The sequence below is a fragment of the Xenopus laevis genome, chromosome 9_10L (assembly GCF_017654675.1).
Source record: "Xenopus laevis strain J_2021 chromosome 9_10L, Xenopus_laevis_v10.1, whole genome shotgun sequence".
Taxonomy (NCBI): domain Eukaryota; kingdom Metazoa; phylum Chordata; class Amphibia; order Anura; family Pipidae; genus Xenopus; species Xenopus laevis.
This window is the reverse complement of record NC_054387.1, coordinates 5,613,671-5,632,364: the sequence shown is the minus strand read 5'-3', so window position 1 is coordinate 5,632,364 and position 18,694 is coordinate 5,613,671. Positions and strand designations below refer to the sequence as shown.

The following is an 18,694-nucleotide window of genomic DNA, read 5'->3' as shown; positions in this document are numbered from 1 at the left end:
AGTTAGAGCTGCAGTATTTCTGGTCAGGTGATCTCTTCCTGTTACAGTTAGAGCTGCAGTATTTCTGGTCAGGTGATCTCTTCCTGTTACAGTTAGAGCTGCAGTATTTCTGGTCAGGTGATCTCTTCCTGTTACAGTTAGAGCTGCAGTATTTCTGGTCAGGTGATCTGTTCCTGTTACAGTTAGAGCTGCAGTATTTCTGGTCAGGTGATCTATTCCTGTTACAGTTAGAACTGCAGTATTTCTGGTCAGGTGATCTGTTCCTGTTAAAGTTAGAGCTGCAGTATTTCTGGTCAGGTGATCTCTGAGGCAGCGCACAGACCATCACAAAATCATGGTTCAAGGCAAGAGATGTAAAAGGGCAATATTTACTTAAATATATATACCAGTTTGGTAGGATTCTTTAATATACCACTTCATTTGATATTAACTATCTATTCATTTTGGGGTTATAGTTTTCCTTGGGGTAATGCCCCAAAAATAAGCAATGGAAAATGTGGTGAATTGTGTTTCTTTAATATAAGAGGTCCTCCTAATAAATAAATATAAATCAAGTGTTTATTTTTAATTTCAAAAAGCCTCACACAGTGCCCAGCCCTCTCCACTCAATGAGTGCACACTGAGGAACATACTCAGCATGGGACCGAGGGTGCGGATTGAGACAGATGCCCAAGTTGTGCTGTTACAGAACAAATAATGAAGCAGGGAGCTTGACAGCTGTACGAAACAATCTGTGATCACGACAGCAGCTGTTTCAAGCATGCAATGTGGCTTCATATGCAGCCCTCTGCTGTCTAAATTATCACAGCATTCTATGGTCTGGAAGAAGAAAACCTAAAGTCAGTCCTTTGTGCTGCCGATCTTGTAACAGGCCATTAGTTTTGTTAGCCTTTTATCTTCTATCCTCCTTCTTTCATCTTCTATTGCACCAACACAGGTTTGCAACTTTACAAATAGCTTTTGGGAACTCTCCTTCTCAGACCCACTGAGAAAAACCAGATTAAGGTCAAAACGCTTGGTCTCTGCTAGTGTTTGTAAGATCTGTAGGACAGTCTCCAGGTGAATGGCCTGAAAGCTCTCATTGAGCACTAAGAGGAATTCTCCAAGTAGTCCAGAACACACTTCAGCATGGAAAAGTTGAGACAGCTTCTCAGCTCCCACTCGCAAGAGGTAGTAATACTTCTCTCCGTTTCCTAATCGGCGCCAGTCTCGGGTAAACTCAAATGCATTTGTGGGATCTGAAAACGATTCCTTTAGAGAAAAACAGAAGTTTTTTAATGAAATGTAAGAATATTTAATGATATACAAGGAACTGTAGTAGAGTGACTGCATATATTTGGGACCTGTTATCCAGAATGCTAGGGACCTGGGGTTTTCTGGATAATGGATCTTTCAGTAATTTGAATCTTTACCTTAAGTCTACTAGAAAATCATATAAACATAAAATAAATCAAATAGGCTTGTTCTGCTCACAATAAGGATTAATTATATCTTAATTGGGATCAAGTACAATGTACTGTTTTAGTATTATGGAGAAAAGGGAAATCATTTTAAAAAATTTGGATTATTTAATTATAATGAAGTCTATGGGCGACGGCCTTTCCTTAATTCTGAGCTTTCTGTATAACGGGTTTCCAGATAACAGATCCCATATCTGTATTTCTAATTATCTCTGGAGTATCTTGTGTATTTCTTTGTTACTAGTTGGATTATCATTGCATATTACCTGTCTGTCTATTAGTCCTCTATCTATTTCAGGAGGGGAGTGCATCTTACAGGGTCTAGGGCTGTATAATAGGTGTCATTGTGATTTGTTTAGTGGTTTCAAGGTTGTATTAAGTCCATGACTAAATGTGGATGGCATTATAGTAATAAATAAACCAGTTTCTATCACTAACTATCACTATTTTAACTGAAGCAAACCAAAGCCAAATAACCCAAGAATTCAGAGGATTTAGGCATAAATATAAATGTGTGGGTTTATAAGAAAATGCTAAATCACAGCAGGGCCGGACGCTGGCCTAAGTTGTCCTTACTTCCGGCATCACATTTTCGGACTCTCGTGCGCAGCTATTTGTGTTGAAACTTGGGTTCCAGGGCTGCTTTCTCTCTCCTCCCACCTTATCCTTCCGTTCAAGGGGCTTCAGGTTAGATGCCAGGACAATATCTCTGCAGAAAGAAAAAGGTGGTAAATAAAAACAGAATAGAAGAAGAATAAGATTAGTATAACATTTTATTAGTTTAGTCAATATATGGATAATTACCCTCCAACCTCATGCAATTGCATACACGAGTTTTAGTTGTAACCCAACCATCAAGCAACCCACACAGCACATCGGACTGTTTCTGTACCACCCAGCCAGTGTTAAATGGGATTTTAAACTTTATTTGTATCTTCTTAAAGTAGCTGAAAATACAACAAACATTTTTTTATCCCTATATGGCTTTCCATACCTGAATTCCTCATAAGATGCCACTTTTTGGTGAATGGCTCGAAACTTGGCGTCATTTTCTCTTGAGTACTTCTGATCAGCAGCCAGTGCGTTGGCCAGCTCCCGTTCCAACTGCCGGAAATCAATAGTTTCCTGATCCTCCATCAATGTAACAATCTGGTGATGAAAGGGATGAGCATTATAGTTATATAATACACAAGAGCCATGAATATGCTGTAAATGATATCCTTAGAAATAGTGCTTAGTGATGTCATCTGTTATAATTGGAGCTTAGTGTTGTCATTTCTGTCACATGACTCACTGAAACTTGTGTATTATAATAAATAAAGTACCCCCTGTTGCAAAATGAGGATATTAGAAGTCACCTCGGAGTTCCTTGACCTGTATAACAACACTCTGCCTTCAGCCTTGTGTTTTTATATGGTCATGGAACTCTTCGTTAATGTATAATATCCTTATTTTTTTACAAGAGGGGGTACTTTATTCACTATGTTAGCTATGATGCCGAAGTACCAATCTGAGGGCGTGTGAGAGGGGGTCAGTATAGATGTACTTTCACCTAAATTCATTCCTCCCAAGGGAAAATGCCCTTTCTTTCCTTTCCTAAAACCAGCCCTAGTTTTAAGATGGTGATAGCTTTTATTGACTAACTGAATAAGTAAAAATTGCAATCTTTCGGAGCCCCCTTCGTCTGGCAAAATGATGGCCTGGGTGCTGAATAAGTAATCATTGCAATGTTTCGAAGCACCCAGGCCCCTTCGTCGTGCAAAATGGTGGCCTGGGTGCTGAATAGGTAAACATTGCAATCTTTCGAAGCACCCAGGCCCCTTCGTTGGGCAAAATGGTGGCCTGGGTGCTAAATAAGTAAAAAGAATAAGTAAAAATTGCAAGCTTTCTGAGCACCCAAGCCCCTTCGTCTGGCAAAATGGTGGCCTGGGTGCTGAATAAGTAAACATTGCAATCTTTCGAAGCACCCAGGCCCCTTAGTTGGGCAAAATGGTGGCCTGGGTGCTGAAAAAGTAAAAATAATAGGTTAACATTGCAATCTTTCGGAGCACCCAAGCCCCCTTGGTCTGGCAAAATGGTGGCCTGGGAGCTAAATAAGTAAAAATGCCAAGCTTTCGGAACACCCAGGCCCCTTTATCAGGCAAAATTTGGGCCTGGGTGCTGAATAAGTAAAAATGTTAATCTTTCGGAGCACCCAGATCCCTTCTTCTGGCAAAATGGCGACCTGGGAGCTTAATAAGTAAAAATTGCAAGCTTTTGGAGCACCCAGGGCACTTCGTCAGGCAAAATGCCTAACCCTAATGCAAAATACCAGATGAAGGGGCCCCATGTTGCCAGATGAAGAGGCCTGGTGTTCTGAAAACTTGCAATTTTTACTTATTTAGTTAGCCAATAAAAGGTATCACCAAACTTTACATTTTCTGCATAAAACTAGCCCTAGAAGTAACTTCATAACAGTCTGTGAAGCTGAGGAATTGTCAAGTCACCCACAGACCCGGAACCCCCTTAATAAGTGCCCCATACAACCCTACCTGTTCCTCACTTTGTGTCTCCGTTCCTATGGAAACGTTGCAGTTCCTCTTGACCATATCAACCAATCAGGATAGCGAACGTCATTGAACGGCTGTCGGCCAATCAGAAAACCTCCGGCTCCTTCTGCGGGTTTCACCGGCGGACTTATTCGAGTGGCGGCGCTAGTTAGGTGTCTAATATAGTGCCTGATGGAATCGCAGGTTTTTATGTAGAATAACAATAAGAGTTATTATATGTAGACATTATGGCGGTTGCTAGCACGTAGATTCATTGTGATCATAAGAAGCGGAGTGCGTTTTATTGCGTGTGGGAGAAGCGTATTGCCGACGCGCGGGGTCCTGATTCGCAGGAAGTGTAGTGTGTCTGTGTGTGAGCGAGTGAGTGAGAGAGCGGCGTGAGCGGGTAAGTTACAGTGTGTGTAAAGGAAGCTGATTCTTTTCTACTGAGTTAGATACGAGTCTCACTTACTATCTGTCAGGCGGGCAAATTGTATTCACAGTGACTGGGCTGAGGGAATAGGGAGCAGCACTGCCTCATGGCTTATTGTGTCGCCATCTCTCCTTACAGTGCTGCTTCACCTCTTACTATCTCATAGAATAAATCATTCTAAGCAACTTTTCAGCTGGTCTTCCTTGTTTCTTTTTTACAGTTTTTGAATGATTTGCCTTCTTCTGACTTTTTCCAGCTTTCAAAAGGGGGTCACTGACCCCATCTAAACACAAATGCTCTGTAAGGCTACAAATGTACTGTTATTGCTGTTTTTTATAACTCCTCTTTCTATTAAGGCCTCTCCTATTCATATTCCAGTTTCTTGTTCAAATCAATGCATGGTTGCTAGGGGAATTTGACCCTAGCAACCAGGTGGCTGAAACTGCAGAGCTGCAGATTAAAAAGCTAAATAAGTAAAAAACCACAAGTAATAAGAAATGAAAACCAATTGCAAATTGTCTCAGAATATCCCTCTCTACATCATACTAACAGTTAACTTAAAGGTGAACAACCACTTTAACAGGCTGCTTCACATTAAATTAACATTTAGTATCTCATAGAATAAATCTTTCTAAGCAACTTTTAAATTTATCTTCCTTATTTTTTTTTTTACAGTTCTTGAATTATTTGCCTTCTTCTTCTGACTCTTTCCAGCTTTCAAACAGGGGTCACTGACCCCATCTAAAAAACAAATACTCTGTAGGGCTACAAATGTATTGTTATTGCTACTTTTTATTCCTCATCTTTCTATTCAGGCCTCTCCTATTCATAATCCAGTGTCTTATTCATATCAGTGCATGGTTGCTAGGGGAATTTGGACCCTAGCAACCAGATGGCTGAAATTGCAAACTGGAGAGCTGCTGAATAAAAAGCTAAATAACTCAAAAACCACAAATAATAAGAAATGAAACCCAATTGCAAATTGAATGTCCCTCTGTACATCATACTAAAAGAAACGCAAAGGTGAACAACCTATTTAAAGTGGTGCTTCACCTTAACTTAACTTTTAGTATCTTATAGAATAATTCTAAGCAACTTTTCAATTGGTCTTCGTTCTTTCTTTTATATATATAGATATATAGATATATAGATATATAGATATATAGATATATATAAATATATAGATATATATTTTTTATGTACCTTCTTCTGTAATTTATAGTTGCTGCTACTTTTTATTACTCCTATTTCTATTCAGGCCTCTCCTATTCATTGGGGGCTCTTTCAAATCAATGCATGGTTGCTGGGGTCATAAAGACCTTAGCAACCAGACTGCTGAAATTACAAACAGGAGAGCTGCAGAATAAAAAGCTAAATAAGTCAAAAAACACAAATAATAAAAAATGAAAACCAATTGCAAATCGTCTCAGAATATCCCTCACTCTTTAAACAGGTGCTCACCTTGAATTAACTTTTAGTATCTTAAACTTTTCAATTGCTCTTCATTTTTTCTTAATATATATATATATATATATATATATATATATATATATATATATATATATATATATATATATATATATATATATATATATATATATAGAGAGAGATAGAGAGATAGATATATATGTACCTTCTTCTGTAATTTATAGTTGGTGCTACTTTTTATTACTCTTTCTATTCATTGTGGGCTCTTCCAAATCAATGCATGGTTGATAGGGTAATTTGGACCCTAGCAACCAGATGGCTGACATTGCAAGCTGGAGATTAAAAAGCTAAATAACTCAATAAAAACGACATATAGAGCCAGATAGAGCACAGCAGTGCTATTATACACTACAAATAGATGAGAGAGAACACTTCAAGCTCCTCCTTGTTCAAAGCAGGACCCTGACAGCAGATCATGTTTGTTGGGTTCTATCTGTATTACCCAAGAGAAGGTGCATGGAATCCTGGAGTGAAACAATTACTAACAAGCTTATTTTTACCCTGTCTTTTAAAATAAGGCTCTGCTAAAATGGACACTGAATTGTACGATGAGTTTGGTAACTACGTCGGGCCTGAATTAGATTCGGATGATGAAAATGATGACGACGACATGGGGAGAGATGACAGGGATGTGGATGTGGTAAGTCTGCGTTATTATTTTTATAAAAACCAATAATAGACTCTTTCCATACACAGTGCATCTCCCTCTCTAACACTCAGCTGTTGTCGTCTATTCTCTATGTACATAATATGCGCTACACATGAGATATGTCACAAACATTAAAATGTATTAATCTGGCAAGTGCAGTCAGTTCTTCACTTCTAGTTTGTGTTTCCCATAGTCACCCATGGTCAGCATTCACCCATGGGTTAATTACCCCCTGCAGGCCAGCGGACAGGACCTCCCCCTACAATTTAAAAGTTCCACCTGTTCCTCCCTTCCCTCGTCTATTTTGTCCTGTCCGGGCCAGGGATAGGATGTCAGTTCAGTGGAGAACGTGGAATCTTGGATTGAGAGTGAGGGCCCTGAAAGCTCCCCTCTAGGGGTTAGCAGGGGCTTACTTACATGCCCGTGTCTCTCTTCCCGTTCTGCGGGTCAGGGGGATGCGGAAGAAGCGTGGCTATGGCAGCAGCTTGGAGGTTGTCTGATCCTCCCGCAGCGCGGGTTAGGAGAAGTCCGGAGCCCTCAGGAGAGATTCACGCTAGAGATGCGGTTCAGCCGTTTGGTTGCTGTGAGTGCGTCGGAAGTGACGTCACGGCGGAAGTGTGCGAACGGCCATTTTGGAAAAGGGCAAAATGGCGTTTCGGCAGAAGATAGTAGGAAGGACGCTGGAAGGGGTTTTTTGGCGCCAAAACCAAGCGTTTTTACCTGGAATGAGCATAGATTATACAGGTATGGCTATTATCCATAATGGATGGTAAATTATTCAGAGGGCGGCCTCCATTATTTAAAGAGGTATACACTTCCTGTTAGTGCCATTTTGCCAGCATTTTGACTGAGTTTTAGGCACGCAGAGCAGGTATGTGTTGCAGATCAGCTAAGTTCCTTTCTTGTATTATTAAGTGAAAGTGCTGATTATTTGTACTCTCTTGACTAGTTACCAATGGAACCTGGTATGACGGGGAAAGCCTCTCATCCTAAAGGGAAAAGGTGATGTATAAGTCAGAGAGACTTTGGCATATGTAAGGCTCAGATTCTAACAATGTGTTGTTTTTATGCAGCCTTCCTGCCACAGATGCAAAAAAAGGACAAGTCTCCGGAGAAGACAGCTTCAGCAGAAAAACAACAAGAACCTGGAACTTCGTTGTCACAGGAGAACCAGTTGTTTGCAGACTCCCTAGCTTCTGTAATAAAACAGGCGGTGATACAGGGATTCCAAGAAGTGTCAAGCTCCAGAAAGAGACAAAGACATCATCATAGACAAGGAGAATTTTTGTCGGATGTGTCAGAGGAAGAACTATCAGCTGATTCGGACATCCTGTCTCAGGCAGGGTCAGAAGAAGGGGAAATTGAATCAGAGGAAGAATCAACGTTTGATTTAACGATTATAGACCCATTGATTAAGGCAGTTAGGCAGACTTTGACATTCCCTACGGAAGCTACAAAGTTGTCGACTGCAGATAGACTTTTTCCCTCTTCAAAGAAAAGATCAGTATATTTTCCAGTACATTCGTCGATTAAAGAGATAATTACGACAGAATGGAAAAAGACGGAAAAAAGGGCTCAAACTGCAGGGAAATTCAATAAGAAGTACCCCTTTGATGAACAAGATTCTAAGGCCTGGGAGTCTCCGCCTAAAGTGGATGCAGCTGTGGTGAGGCTTGCAAAGAAGACTACACTTCCAGTGGATGATGCGGCTGTCTTTAGAGAGCCGATGGAGAAGAAGATGGGAGTTTAATCTAAGAAAAGCCTTTGGGGCTGCCGGAGCAGCCTGTAAACCGGCAGTGGCACTGACATCGGTGTCAAGGGCATTAAAAGTATGGCTGGCAGATCTTGGAGAAGCAATATCCTCTAATGTCAAAAGGCCGAAGTTGTTGGAAATGTTGTCCGATTGCAGAATGGCAACAGAATTCATATCGGAAGCATCACTAGACCTGGTGCACTTCTCAGCAAGATCAATGGCATTATCAGTAGCAGCCAGAAGAGCGCTGTGGCTAAAATCCTGGGCAGCGGATACAGCTTCAAAAGCTAATTTATGCCAGTTGCCTTTTGAGGGAGAGATGCTGTTTGGGGAGAAACTTGATGCGATTATAAAGAAGGTGTCAGGAGGCAAGAGTGTGTTTCTTCCTCAGGAAAATCAGCCTAAGAAAGCACGTTTTGACTCAAACTATGGCAAAGCTAAAGACAAGTCCTTCAAAACTTCCAGACAGTATAAGCCTGGCAGAGAGTATTCTAGGCAAACGTCTTGGCGATCAGGTCGTCCAAGTTACAGAGGGGCAGCTAAGAGATCTGGGTTTTTCTCTTCTACCCCGTCAACTTCCAGCCAACAATGAAGGTGGCAAGGCCCAGACCATGGTGGGTGGCAGGTTGGCCGATTTCTCTCATGTCTGGGCCACAACGATTCAAGATGTTTGGGTACAAGGGGTAATCGAATCAGGATTCTTCCTGGAATTCAAGGCAGTACCCAAAAGAGACTTTTTCATAGAGTCGAAGATCAAAGGAACAGATTCAAACAGAAGAGTAACTCAAGATTATTTGAGTCAGTTATTCATGACAGGAGCAATAGAAACAGTTATGCCTCAAGAAAGACACACCGGTTTTTATTCAAAACTATTTCTGATAAAGAAGGCATCAGGTGCAATGAGGCCGGTGCTAGATATGAGAAATCTCAACAAGTTCCTGCAAGCAAGAAAGTTCAAAATGGAATCCTTAACATCCATAATGCAAGTAGTCTCAAGTGGAGACTGGCTGACAAGCATAGATCTAAAGGATGCTTATTTTCATGTGCCTATTGCTCAAGTGCACAGAAGATATCTGAGATTTGCAATAGAAGACACACATGTGCAGTTCAGATGCCTGCCGTTTGGTCTAGCCCAGTCTCCGAGAGTATTCACGAAAGTATTGGTCACACTCATCGCCGAGTTAAGGAAGGAAGGTGTGGCAGTATACCATTATCTCGACGACATTCTGGTAGTGGCAAACTCGAGGGCAGAGGCCGAGGTGCAAACTTCCAGAGTAAAGGAGTTTTTGCAGATCCATGGTTGGGTAATAAACCAGGAAAAAAGCAACTTTATTCCCACTCAGACTCTACAGTATTTAGGGGCTTTATTTCAAACAGATCGAGATCTGGTCAGTCTACCACTAGACAGACAAAAGAAAGTGGTCGAATTAATAAAAGACTTCAGGAGAAGGAAGACAGTTACGGTTCACGATTGCCTGAAGGTGCTGGGAGCGATGTCAGCAACGATACAAATAGTGAGATGGGCGAAGTGGCATTTAAGGCCCTTGCAGTTCTTTCTTCTAAGGAAGGTAAATCAGCCCCATCTACATTTACAAAGAAAATTGGTGGTACCACAGGAGGTCAAGAAGACTCTAGCTTGGTGGTGCAGGTACGAGAATCTGGCGAGAGGAGTTCCTCTAGAGGAACCAGACTGGGTGGTAATAACCACCGATGCTTCAAGTGTGGGATGGGGAGCCCACATGGAGGAGAGAGTTGTACAAGGCACATGGATAGGAGAAAATGTGCCATCAAATATTTTGGAGCTCAGAGCAATAAGAGAAGCTCTCATTCATTTTTCTCACCTGTTGAAAGACAAGCAGGTAAAGATAATGACGGACAACACAACGGCGGTTGCCTATATAGTGAAGCAGGGTGGCACCAGAAGCGGGGCTCTGCTGAAAGAAGTAGAACCACTGTTTCAGTGGGCAGAAAGTTGGCTAAGGGGGTTAACTGCAATACATCTTCCAGGGAGAGAGAATTGGAAAGCAGATTTCCTCAGTCGAGCAGTGTTAGACCCAGGGGAGTGGAGTCTACACGAGAACATCTTCGAGAAGTTGGTGAAGAAGTGGGGTCAGCCATGGATAGATGTAATGGCATCCCTACAGAACACGAAGTGTCAGCGGTTTTTTGCAAGGTTCCCCTGCAAAGAAGCAGAGGCAGTGGACGGCTTAAGACAGAGTTGGTCAGAAGGCCTAATTTATGTGTTTCCTCCATGTCCATTAGTATGGAGAGTGTTGAAGAAGATAAAGAAAGACGAGGCAGAAGCCATTGCAATTATCCCTTTCTGGCCCAGGAGGCCATGGTTTCCCCTGCTTCAGAGAATGGCCATAGAAGAGCCGATGCAGATTCAGAACTTCCCAGGCTGGCTGTCACAAAATTCCATTCAGTTTCAGGGACACAATCATCTGTGTCTGATGGCTTGGCGGTTGAGAGGGAGACATTGAAAGGGTTGCTGCTGAAGGATGAAGTCATAGACTTATTATTGAAATCAAGAAAGAAAAGCACCTCCCAGCAATACTATAGAGTGTGGGAAAAGTTTGCGGATTTTGTTTCAAAAAAGGAGGAGAATCCGTTGTCACCATCGCCTGCAGTGGTGGTAGAATTTCTGTTTTCAGGATATGAGATGAAATTGCAGTGCAGTACATTGAGAGGTCAAGTGTCGGCAATTTCAGCAATGACTGGTAAGAATTGGGCAGAAGAATCGCTGGTAAGAAGATTCTTTAATGCCCTTGTAAGAGTTAGACCAATGAAGAGAAATTGTCTTCCACCGTGGGATCTGCCTTTAGTCTTAAAGGAGAAGGAAACCCCCAGGGCGCTAAACCCCTCCCCCCCTCCCCTGTGCTGCCCCCCCTCCCTCCTCCCCCTGGCCTACCTGTCCCCCTGGGCAAATGCCCCTAACTTTTTACTCACCCCTCTGCGCAGGTCCTGTCCACGGAGTACGCAGTCGCCATCTTCTCCCACGCGCGTCTTCTTCCTGCTCTGATCGGCGTTTTCTGGCGCATGCACAGTAGGAACAGGTACCGGTACGGCTCTACTGCGCATGCGCCGAATGTCACGAAGTTTTCCGATTTCACTTCGTGACATTCGGCGCATGCGCAGTAGAGCCGTACCGGTACCTGTTCCTACTGCGCATGCGCCAGAAAACGCCGATCAGAGCAGGAAGAAGACGCGCGTGGGAGAAGATGGCGACTGCGTACTCCGTGGACAGGACCTGCGCAGAGGGGTGAGTAAAAAGTTAGGGGCATTTGCCCAGGGGGACAGGTAGGCCAGGTGGGAGGAGGGAGGGGGGCAGCACAGGGGAGGGGGGGAGGGGTTTAGCGCCCTGGGGGTTTCCTTCTCCTTTAAAGGTCTTGACTGAGGCTCCGTTTGAGCCTTTGGAGGAAGCGTCAGCGTGGAATATGACATTGAAAGTTATTCTCCTAGTGGCCGTAACATCAGCCTGTAGAGTTGGAGAAATAGCAGCTCTGGCGGCTTCTGAGCCAAATACAGTTGTTTTTGGAGACAGAGTGGTGTTGAGACCCGCATTTGGATTCCTGCCGAAAGTTATATCTAAATTCCATATGGATTTGGAGGTCATCTTGCCTGCATTTTTCCCTGTTCCTACATCTACAGAGGAAGAAATTTGGCATACTTTGGATTTAGTAAGAGCCATAAGAATATACTTGGAAAGAACAAAGGAATGGAGAAAATCAGAACATTTGTTCATAATTCCGAATGGATACAGGAAGGGTCAAGCTCCTACCAAGAGAACAATTAGCTCCTGGATTGTAGCGGCCATTGCTAAGGCATATAATGTGGCAGGAAGGAGTGTCCCAAAAGGGTTGAAGGCTCACTCTACCAGGGCGTTGGCGAGTTCCTGGGCGGCACAAGCCAGAGAGTCGCCAGAAAGCATCTGCAAGTCGGCAAGATGGTCATCCTTAAATACATTTGTTAAACATTACAAGCTGGATGTTTTGTCCTCCCAAGAAGCTAAATTTGGGAGGAAAGTTTTACAGTCTGTAGTGTATTCTACTAATTAAAAGTTCTGTTAAATATATTTTGTGTCCCGCCCTCTGTTTTAAGCTTGGGGATTTCCCATGGGTGAATGCTGACCATGGGTGACTATGGGAAAACAGGAAATTGTTTATACATACCGTAATTTCTGTTTCCTGGTCACTTCCATGGCAGCATTCACCGGGGAGTTTCCCACCCGATATAGGGGACAGCTTTAGTACGAAGACGAGGGAAGGGAGGAACAGGTGGAACTTTTAAATTGTAGGGGGAGGTCCTGTCCGCTGGCCTGCAGGGGGTAATTAACCCATGGGTGAATGCTGCCATGGAAGTGACCAGGAAACAGAAATTACGGTATGTATAAACAATTTCCTGTTTTTTTGTCTTTGTCTGCCGTGTCCCATGTTGTTATAACTACAGAGCCTGGCATGGGTTACAGTAAATGTCCTGGCTGCAAAGACCAACCCAGTAATAAACGTTTAGTGGATCGTTTACTGGTCCTTTAGAATAGAGTGTAGGGCTGTCGCCCCTCTTTTTACAATTTTTCCTTTTTCACTACAGGCAGAAGATGAGGATGATGAGGAATATATGGGGGATCCTGATGATGAACGCGGCGGAATGGAGGTTGTGCTGCATGAAGATAAAAAATATTATCCCACCGCGGAGGAGATTTATGGCCCAGAGGTGGAAACCATTGTGCAAGAGGAAGACACCCAACCACTTACTGGTAAAAAAGCATTTTGGAAAGGGCCAAACCACACATCAGGGAATATATAGTGAATAAAGTACCCCCTCTTGTAAAATATAAGGATATTATATGTCACCGAGGAGTTCCATGACCATATAAAAATACAAGGCAGAGTGATTTTATACAGGTCACGGAACTCCGAGGTTACTTCTGATATCCTTATATTTTCCAACAAGGGGTACTTTATATTAGGGATGCACCGAATCCACTATTTTGGGTTCGGCCGAATCCTTCACGAAAGATTCGGCCAAATGCCGAACTGAATCAGATTCCTAATTTGCATATGCAAATTAGGGGTGGGAAGGGGGAAAACATTTTTTACTTCCTTGTTTTGTGACAAAAAGTCATGCTATTTCCCTCCCCGCCCCTAATTTGCATGTGCAAATTTGGTTCGGCTGGGCAGAAGGATTTGCCCGAATCCTGCTGAAAAAGGCTGAATCCTGGATTCGGTGCATCCCTACTTTATTTATCATAATACACAAGTTTTAGTGAGTCATGTGACACAAATGACATCACTAGTCACTATTTATAAGGATATAATTTGCAAGATATTCATGGCTCTTGTGTCTTATAAACAAAACACATATCTATGTATTATACTTGTAGTTAATTGGCCTAACTTTTCTGACCACCAGCTAGAAAATCTTTTAACTCCCTCCAACACCCGCCCACATTACCGAAACAATACATTTTGAATGATATAAATGCTTTTTATTTTTAAACCTAATGCACGGATCACCTCACAATTTACACCAGCGCTTCCTCTCTATGAAACTTTTTTTTTTTTTGTCCCCCCTTTCTACTTTTAGAGCCAATTATTAAACCGGTGAAGGCTAAAAAGTTTTCGATGATGGAGCAGGGACTGCCGGCAACTGTTTATGAGATGGAGTAAGTATCGCTATATTATGATTTCCCACTGATGTACTGATGGCTCTTGCCTGCAGTTTATAAGTCCATACTTTTTTCAGCTTCCTCGCAGATCTAATGGACAATCCTGAACTGATTCGGAATGTGACTCTTTGTGGCCACCTGCATCATGGAAAGGTAAGGAAGCTTTCAATGTTAATTTTGGGTGCCCTATAACTTGGATTACTTATTAAACATGAGCAGGAGTCAACCCAACTTAACTGTGTCAAGTAAATGGGTGGAATCGCAGGTTTACTGGCAATTGCAAATAGCTCTCGAACATGCACGGCTAGTGCATTTAGTGCTATTCTTGTTTACTGATCCAGGATTAATAGTGCAGTTTTGAATGCAGCCACAAGATGAGAATGTCACATATGATATCACTTAGGTGTGTACTTTCTACTAAGATAGGTGTGTAGAGAGCCAGGATTGACTCCTGTTTATCTCCACACAAACATAACATACGCTTTTTGAAAAGTAAACCTAATTTCAAGCAACTTTGCAGTATACATCAAGGAAAAAATATGTAGACTTTTTATGATTTTTAATGATTTGGAACAGTTCCCTGCTCTCCTGCTGATATGTCTGACTACTGTTACTTTGTATCAGCAGCCATCTGTCCTTAGCCTGCATCCTCCAAACCCCACAATTCCCTGCACACGTGATTTCAATAAAGAAAGGGAACATACCAGTGCAATGCATTGTGGGTTCTGTAGTTCCTGCATGCTGTCTGTAGGCTGTGGAGAAGTTGCTCCAATTTTTAACATCCGTGTTTAGTCCCTTCTTCACTGCCAGGATTTCAAATGATGCAGAAAGAGAAGAACTGTTAAACAGCTGGATTTCAGCATAAAAAATGGCATTTATTCATACTTTTTTGAAGAAACCGGTAACTGTAACGGATATATTAAGGGTTTCTGTGTTATGTGGCCTCTTTATCAAATTTTGGTTTGGAAGCATGAGTTCCCCTTTAAGTGCTGCTTATTTGTTGTTCGTGCAAAGTGAGTGTCCTGCAGGGCAGCACATGTTGCTACATATTATTTATAAATGAAATAATGAATGGAAGCAATGGCATCCAACAACTACAGTGCCTTTACTTATAATAGTGGTGTCAGACAGCCTTCCTGGCCTGCGTCTGCTTTCCTATTCATACGGATACGTAACATGCAGTTTATGGCAGATGCTGCCGCTATCGGGTGTTGATTATTTAGGAGCGATCAGTTTTGTTTTTGCTGATGGATGCCGACATTCTCCGTTGCTGTCCAATGCTATATGTTGGCTAGACTATGTGACAGACAGCTCTGCTCTATTTCCAATGCATCCTATTGTATCATTCAGCGGGGGCATCCCAGAGACCCTGTTTCCACTTGGCAGATAGAATTCTACCTTTTCTCTGACATTTATATCATTCTCCTATGGCCCATTTTCCCCATAAATCCTAGGAACTGATTTATCGGTCAGTGGCCGAAACAAAGCATTACTCCACGATGGTCTCTTTGCTAGGCTGCATACTCGGAATTCTGTTTAAACGATTGCTGCTGTAATGAATGGGCCCGACAATGTCAATAGATACAAGTGCTGCTTTATTGTTTCTATGCAGTTTGACTTGATTAACACTACAAACACAGATAATAAAAGTCAGAATTAAGTCCCCATGTACATTACATTGTCTGTTGGGGTGGTAAAATACAGTTAGGTCCACAAATATTTGGACGGACAACAGTTTTTTTCTAATTTTGGTTCTGTACATGACCACAATGAATTTTAAACGAAACAACTCTGATGCAGTGGAACTGCAGACATTCAGCTTTAATTCAGTGGGTTGAACTAAAAGATTGCATAAAAATATGAGGCACTAAAGCCGTTTTTTTTTTTTAAACTTCAGGGGCTCAAAAGTAATTGGACAATTGACTCAAAGGCTATTTCATGGGCAGGAGGGGGCCATTCCTTCGTTATGTCATTATCAAAGAAGCAGATAAAAGCCCTGGAGTTGATTTGAGGGGGGGGGGGGTGCTTGTATGTGGAACAGACAACATGTGGTCAAAGGAGCTCTCCATGCAGGTGAAACAAGCCATCCCTAAGCTGCAAAAACAGAAAAAAAAACATCTGAGAATTTGCTACAATATTAGGAGTGGCAAAATCTACAGTTTGGTACATCCTGAGAAAGAAAGAAACACTGGTGAACTCGGCAACGCAAAAAGACCTGGACGTCCACGGAAGACAACAGTGGTGGATGATCTCAGAAACAATTTCCATTGTTTCCTTTACAACAGCCAAACAAGCGAACAACACTCTCCAGGAGGTAGGCGTATCGATATCCAAGTCTGCCATAAAGAGAAGGCTGCATGAAAGTAAATACAGAGGCTGCACTGCAAGGTACAAGCCACTCATAAGCATCAAGAATAGAAAGGCTACATTGGAAACATCTAAAAAAAAAAAAAAGCCAGCACAGTTCTGGAAAAATTCATTAGACAGATGAAACCAAGATCAACCGGTACCAGAATGATGGCAAGAAAAAAGTCTGGAGAAGTGTGGAAGAGCTGATGATCCAATGCATAGCACAGTTGTGTATAAAACATTTGGGAGGCAGTGTGATGGCTTGGGGGTGCATGGCTGCCAGTGGCACTGGGACACTAGTGTTTATCCATCATGTGACACAGGACAGAAGCACAAGAATGAATTGTGAGCTCTTCAGAGACACTGTCTGCTCAAATCCAGCTAAATGCACTCACATTGATTGGGAGGCGTTTCATAATGAGCCAAAACATACAGCCAAAGCAGCCCAGGAGTTTATTAAAGCAAAGAAGTGGAATATTGTTGAATGGCCAAGTCACCTGATCTGAACCCAATTGAGCTGCATTTCTAAACTAAACTTCGGACAGAAAGGCCCACAAATAGCAACTGAAAGCTGGTGCAGTAAAGGCCTGGCAGAGCATTAAAAAGGAGGAAACCCAGAATCTGGTGATGTCCATGAGTTCAACACTTCAGGCTGTCATTGCCAGCAAAGGGTTTCAACCAAGTATTCGAAATGGACATTTTATTTTCACTTATTTTTTTAATTTGTCCAATTACTTTTGAGCCCCTAAAATGAAGTGATTGTGTTTTTAGTTCCTCACATTTTTATACAATCTTTTTGTTCAACCCACTGAATTAAAGCTGAAAGTCTGCAGTTCAACTGCATCTGAGTTGTTTCATTTAAAATTCACTGTGGTCATGTACAGAACCAAAATTAGAAAAAAAACGTTGTCCATATATTTATGGACATAACTGTAGTCGTGGTTATTCACAGATTATACAAATGAAAGAACAGATGTTGCCATTTCCAGGCAATAAAGATGCTTTCATGTAATACTGACTTGCTGCCCAATGCACTGCAGATCATTTATGACTGGGAACCGTACACAGCACTTTTCAGTGTTCCTTTGCACCTTCCCTTCAGGATCTCCATCAAAAGCTTTTGTAGTACAAATGTGCCATGAAAGCTCTGCAGCCAGTGCCGTGTGGAGATGAAAGGCTTGGAGCAATCGCAGGCTAAAAGCATCCTCCTAAGTGTATGCACGCAGAGATGACTTACATTTGCTTTCACTTTACTTCTACTCCGTTTAACCCTCAGTGACCAAAACCTTTAGCATTTTTTAAACAGAAAATCCATTCTTTTATATGTGGTGCTTTCTGAAAGCTGCCCAGTTTTGCATGTGCTTATTGCTTTATAGTGTTTGGTAATATCTATTTATGCATTTTTTTCTTTCCTCCCCAGACCTGTTTTGTTGACTGTTTAATTGAGCAAACACACCCTGAAATCCGCAAGCGCCATGACCAAGATGTGAGTATCCCAACTTCTTTTTTTATGCCCACTGCCCGTTAAAGGCATTGAAATCATTATTTAGGCCTTTCGCTATAAGTTTGAAGACTTGGAAGCAGTGATGCCTCCTTTCATTTCATCCCTGATGATCTGATCTCTTTTTCCTTTCAGCTTTGCTACACAGATATTCTATTTACTGAGCAGGAGGTAAGTGATGGTCTCTGTTATCTATAGTTGGTCTATTTTATGTTTATAGATAACTGCAAACTAGTATTGAGATGCATTGGTCGTTTGACTGGTTCTGACAATGGTAAAACGTTGCTGTTGTTGCTGTGTTCTTTAAGGGCACAGACACGCTGCGATTCAGGAAGATTAGTCGCCCAGCGACTAATCTCCCCAAACTGCCTTCCCGTCGGCTGGATGGCACTCTGAGCTCTTTTTTTTCCGAAGTCGCTTCACGAGGAAACTTCAGTGACTTCAGAAAATGAAGAGCTCCGGGTGCCATTCAGCCGTGCGATTTACATTCTAGCTGGTGAGAAGGCAGTTCAGGGAGATTAGTCGCCCCGAAGAAGAGGAGATTTGTAGTCGCCCGGCGACTAATCTCCCCGAATCGCAGCATGTGTCTCTGCCGTAAGAACTGAGAAATTGTGTTCAGTGGAATAATAGGGACAATGTACACGATAAGGCACAACATGCTAGATTAATAATTCTCTTCTTCCATCAGAGAGGAGTTGGTATGAAGAGCACCCCTGTTACAATTGTGCTTCCAGACACCAAGGAGAAATCTTACCTGTTCAATATTATGGACACACCAGGTCAGTAACAGAACGAGAGGTTTTTATTTGTGCCCCACCAGTAGTTAAAGGGGTTGTTCACCTTCCAAACACTTTTTCCATTGAGT

At 42.2% G+C, this 18,694-nt stretch overlaps 2 protein-coding genes across 3 annotated transcripts in view; one reads left to right on the top strand and one right to left on the bottom strand.

Moving 5' to 3' along the window:
* Window positions 1-495: 495 nt before the first annotated feature.
* Window positions 496-4,171, bottom strand: ccdc103.L (coiled-coil domain containing 103 L homeolog). 2 transcript variants are annotated; one of them, XM_018234838.2, is made up of 4 exons: window positions 3,992-4,171; window positions 2,455-2,609; window positions 2,037-2,169; window positions 496-1,251 (listed from the first exon to the last, which is right to left on the bottom strand). In XM_018234838.2, exons 1-4 carry the CDS (start codon window positions 4,046-4,048, stop codon window positions 841-843), a joined length of 756 nt encoding a protein of 251 aa, XP_018090327.1. In that variant the 5' UTR covers window positions 4,049-4,171; the 3' UTR covers window positions 496-840. The 2 variants fall into 2 exon arrangements, with proteins under 2 accessions (XP_018090327.1, XP_018090328.1); XM_018234839.2 differs by having other exon boundaries at window positions 4,003-4,168.
* A 21-nt stretch (window positions 4,172-4,192) lies between these two features.
* Window positions 4,193-18,694, top strand: part of eftud2.L (elongation factor Tu GTP binding domain containing 2 L homeolog) — a 24,634-nt gene continuing 10,132 nt past the window's right edge. Inside the window, exons 1-8 of the mRNA XM_018234836.2 lie at window positions 4,193-4,394; window positions 6,428-6,549; window positions 12,902-13,067; window positions 13,898-13,976; window positions 14,057-14,132; window positions 17,749-17,814; window positions 17,965-18,000; window positions 18,518-18,608. Of these exons, the coding sequence (XP_018090325.1) occupies window positions 6,439-6,549; window positions 12,902-13,067; window positions 13,898-13,976; window positions 14,057-14,132; window positions 17,749-17,814; window positions 17,965-18,000; window positions 18,518-18,608 (625 nt within the window). The 5' untranslated portion in view covers window positions 4,193-4,394; window positions 6,428-6,438. The remainder of the gene's footprint in view (window positions 4,395-6,427; window positions 6,550-12,901; window positions 13,068-13,897; window positions 13,977-14,056; window positions 14,133-17,748; window positions 17,815-17,964; window positions 18,001-18,517; window positions 18,609-18,694) is intronic.

What these genes read in the sequence shown, in the direction of transcription:
- ccdc103.L (XM_018234838.2), bottom strand. Translation starts at nt 4,048, where the DNA reads ATGGTCAAGAGGAACTGCAACGTTTCCATAGGAACGGAGACACAAAGT. An exon ending in AGACACAAAGTGAGGAACAG is followed by an intron (nt 2,610 to 3,991) that starts GTAGGGTTGTAT and finishes TTTCATCACCAG; the next exon opens with ATTGTTACATTGATGGAGGA. An exon ending in GCATCTTATGAGGAATTCAG is followed by an intron (nt 2,170 to 2,454) that starts GTATGGAAAGCC and finishes TTCTTTCTGCAG; the next exon opens with AGATATTGTCCTGGCATCTA.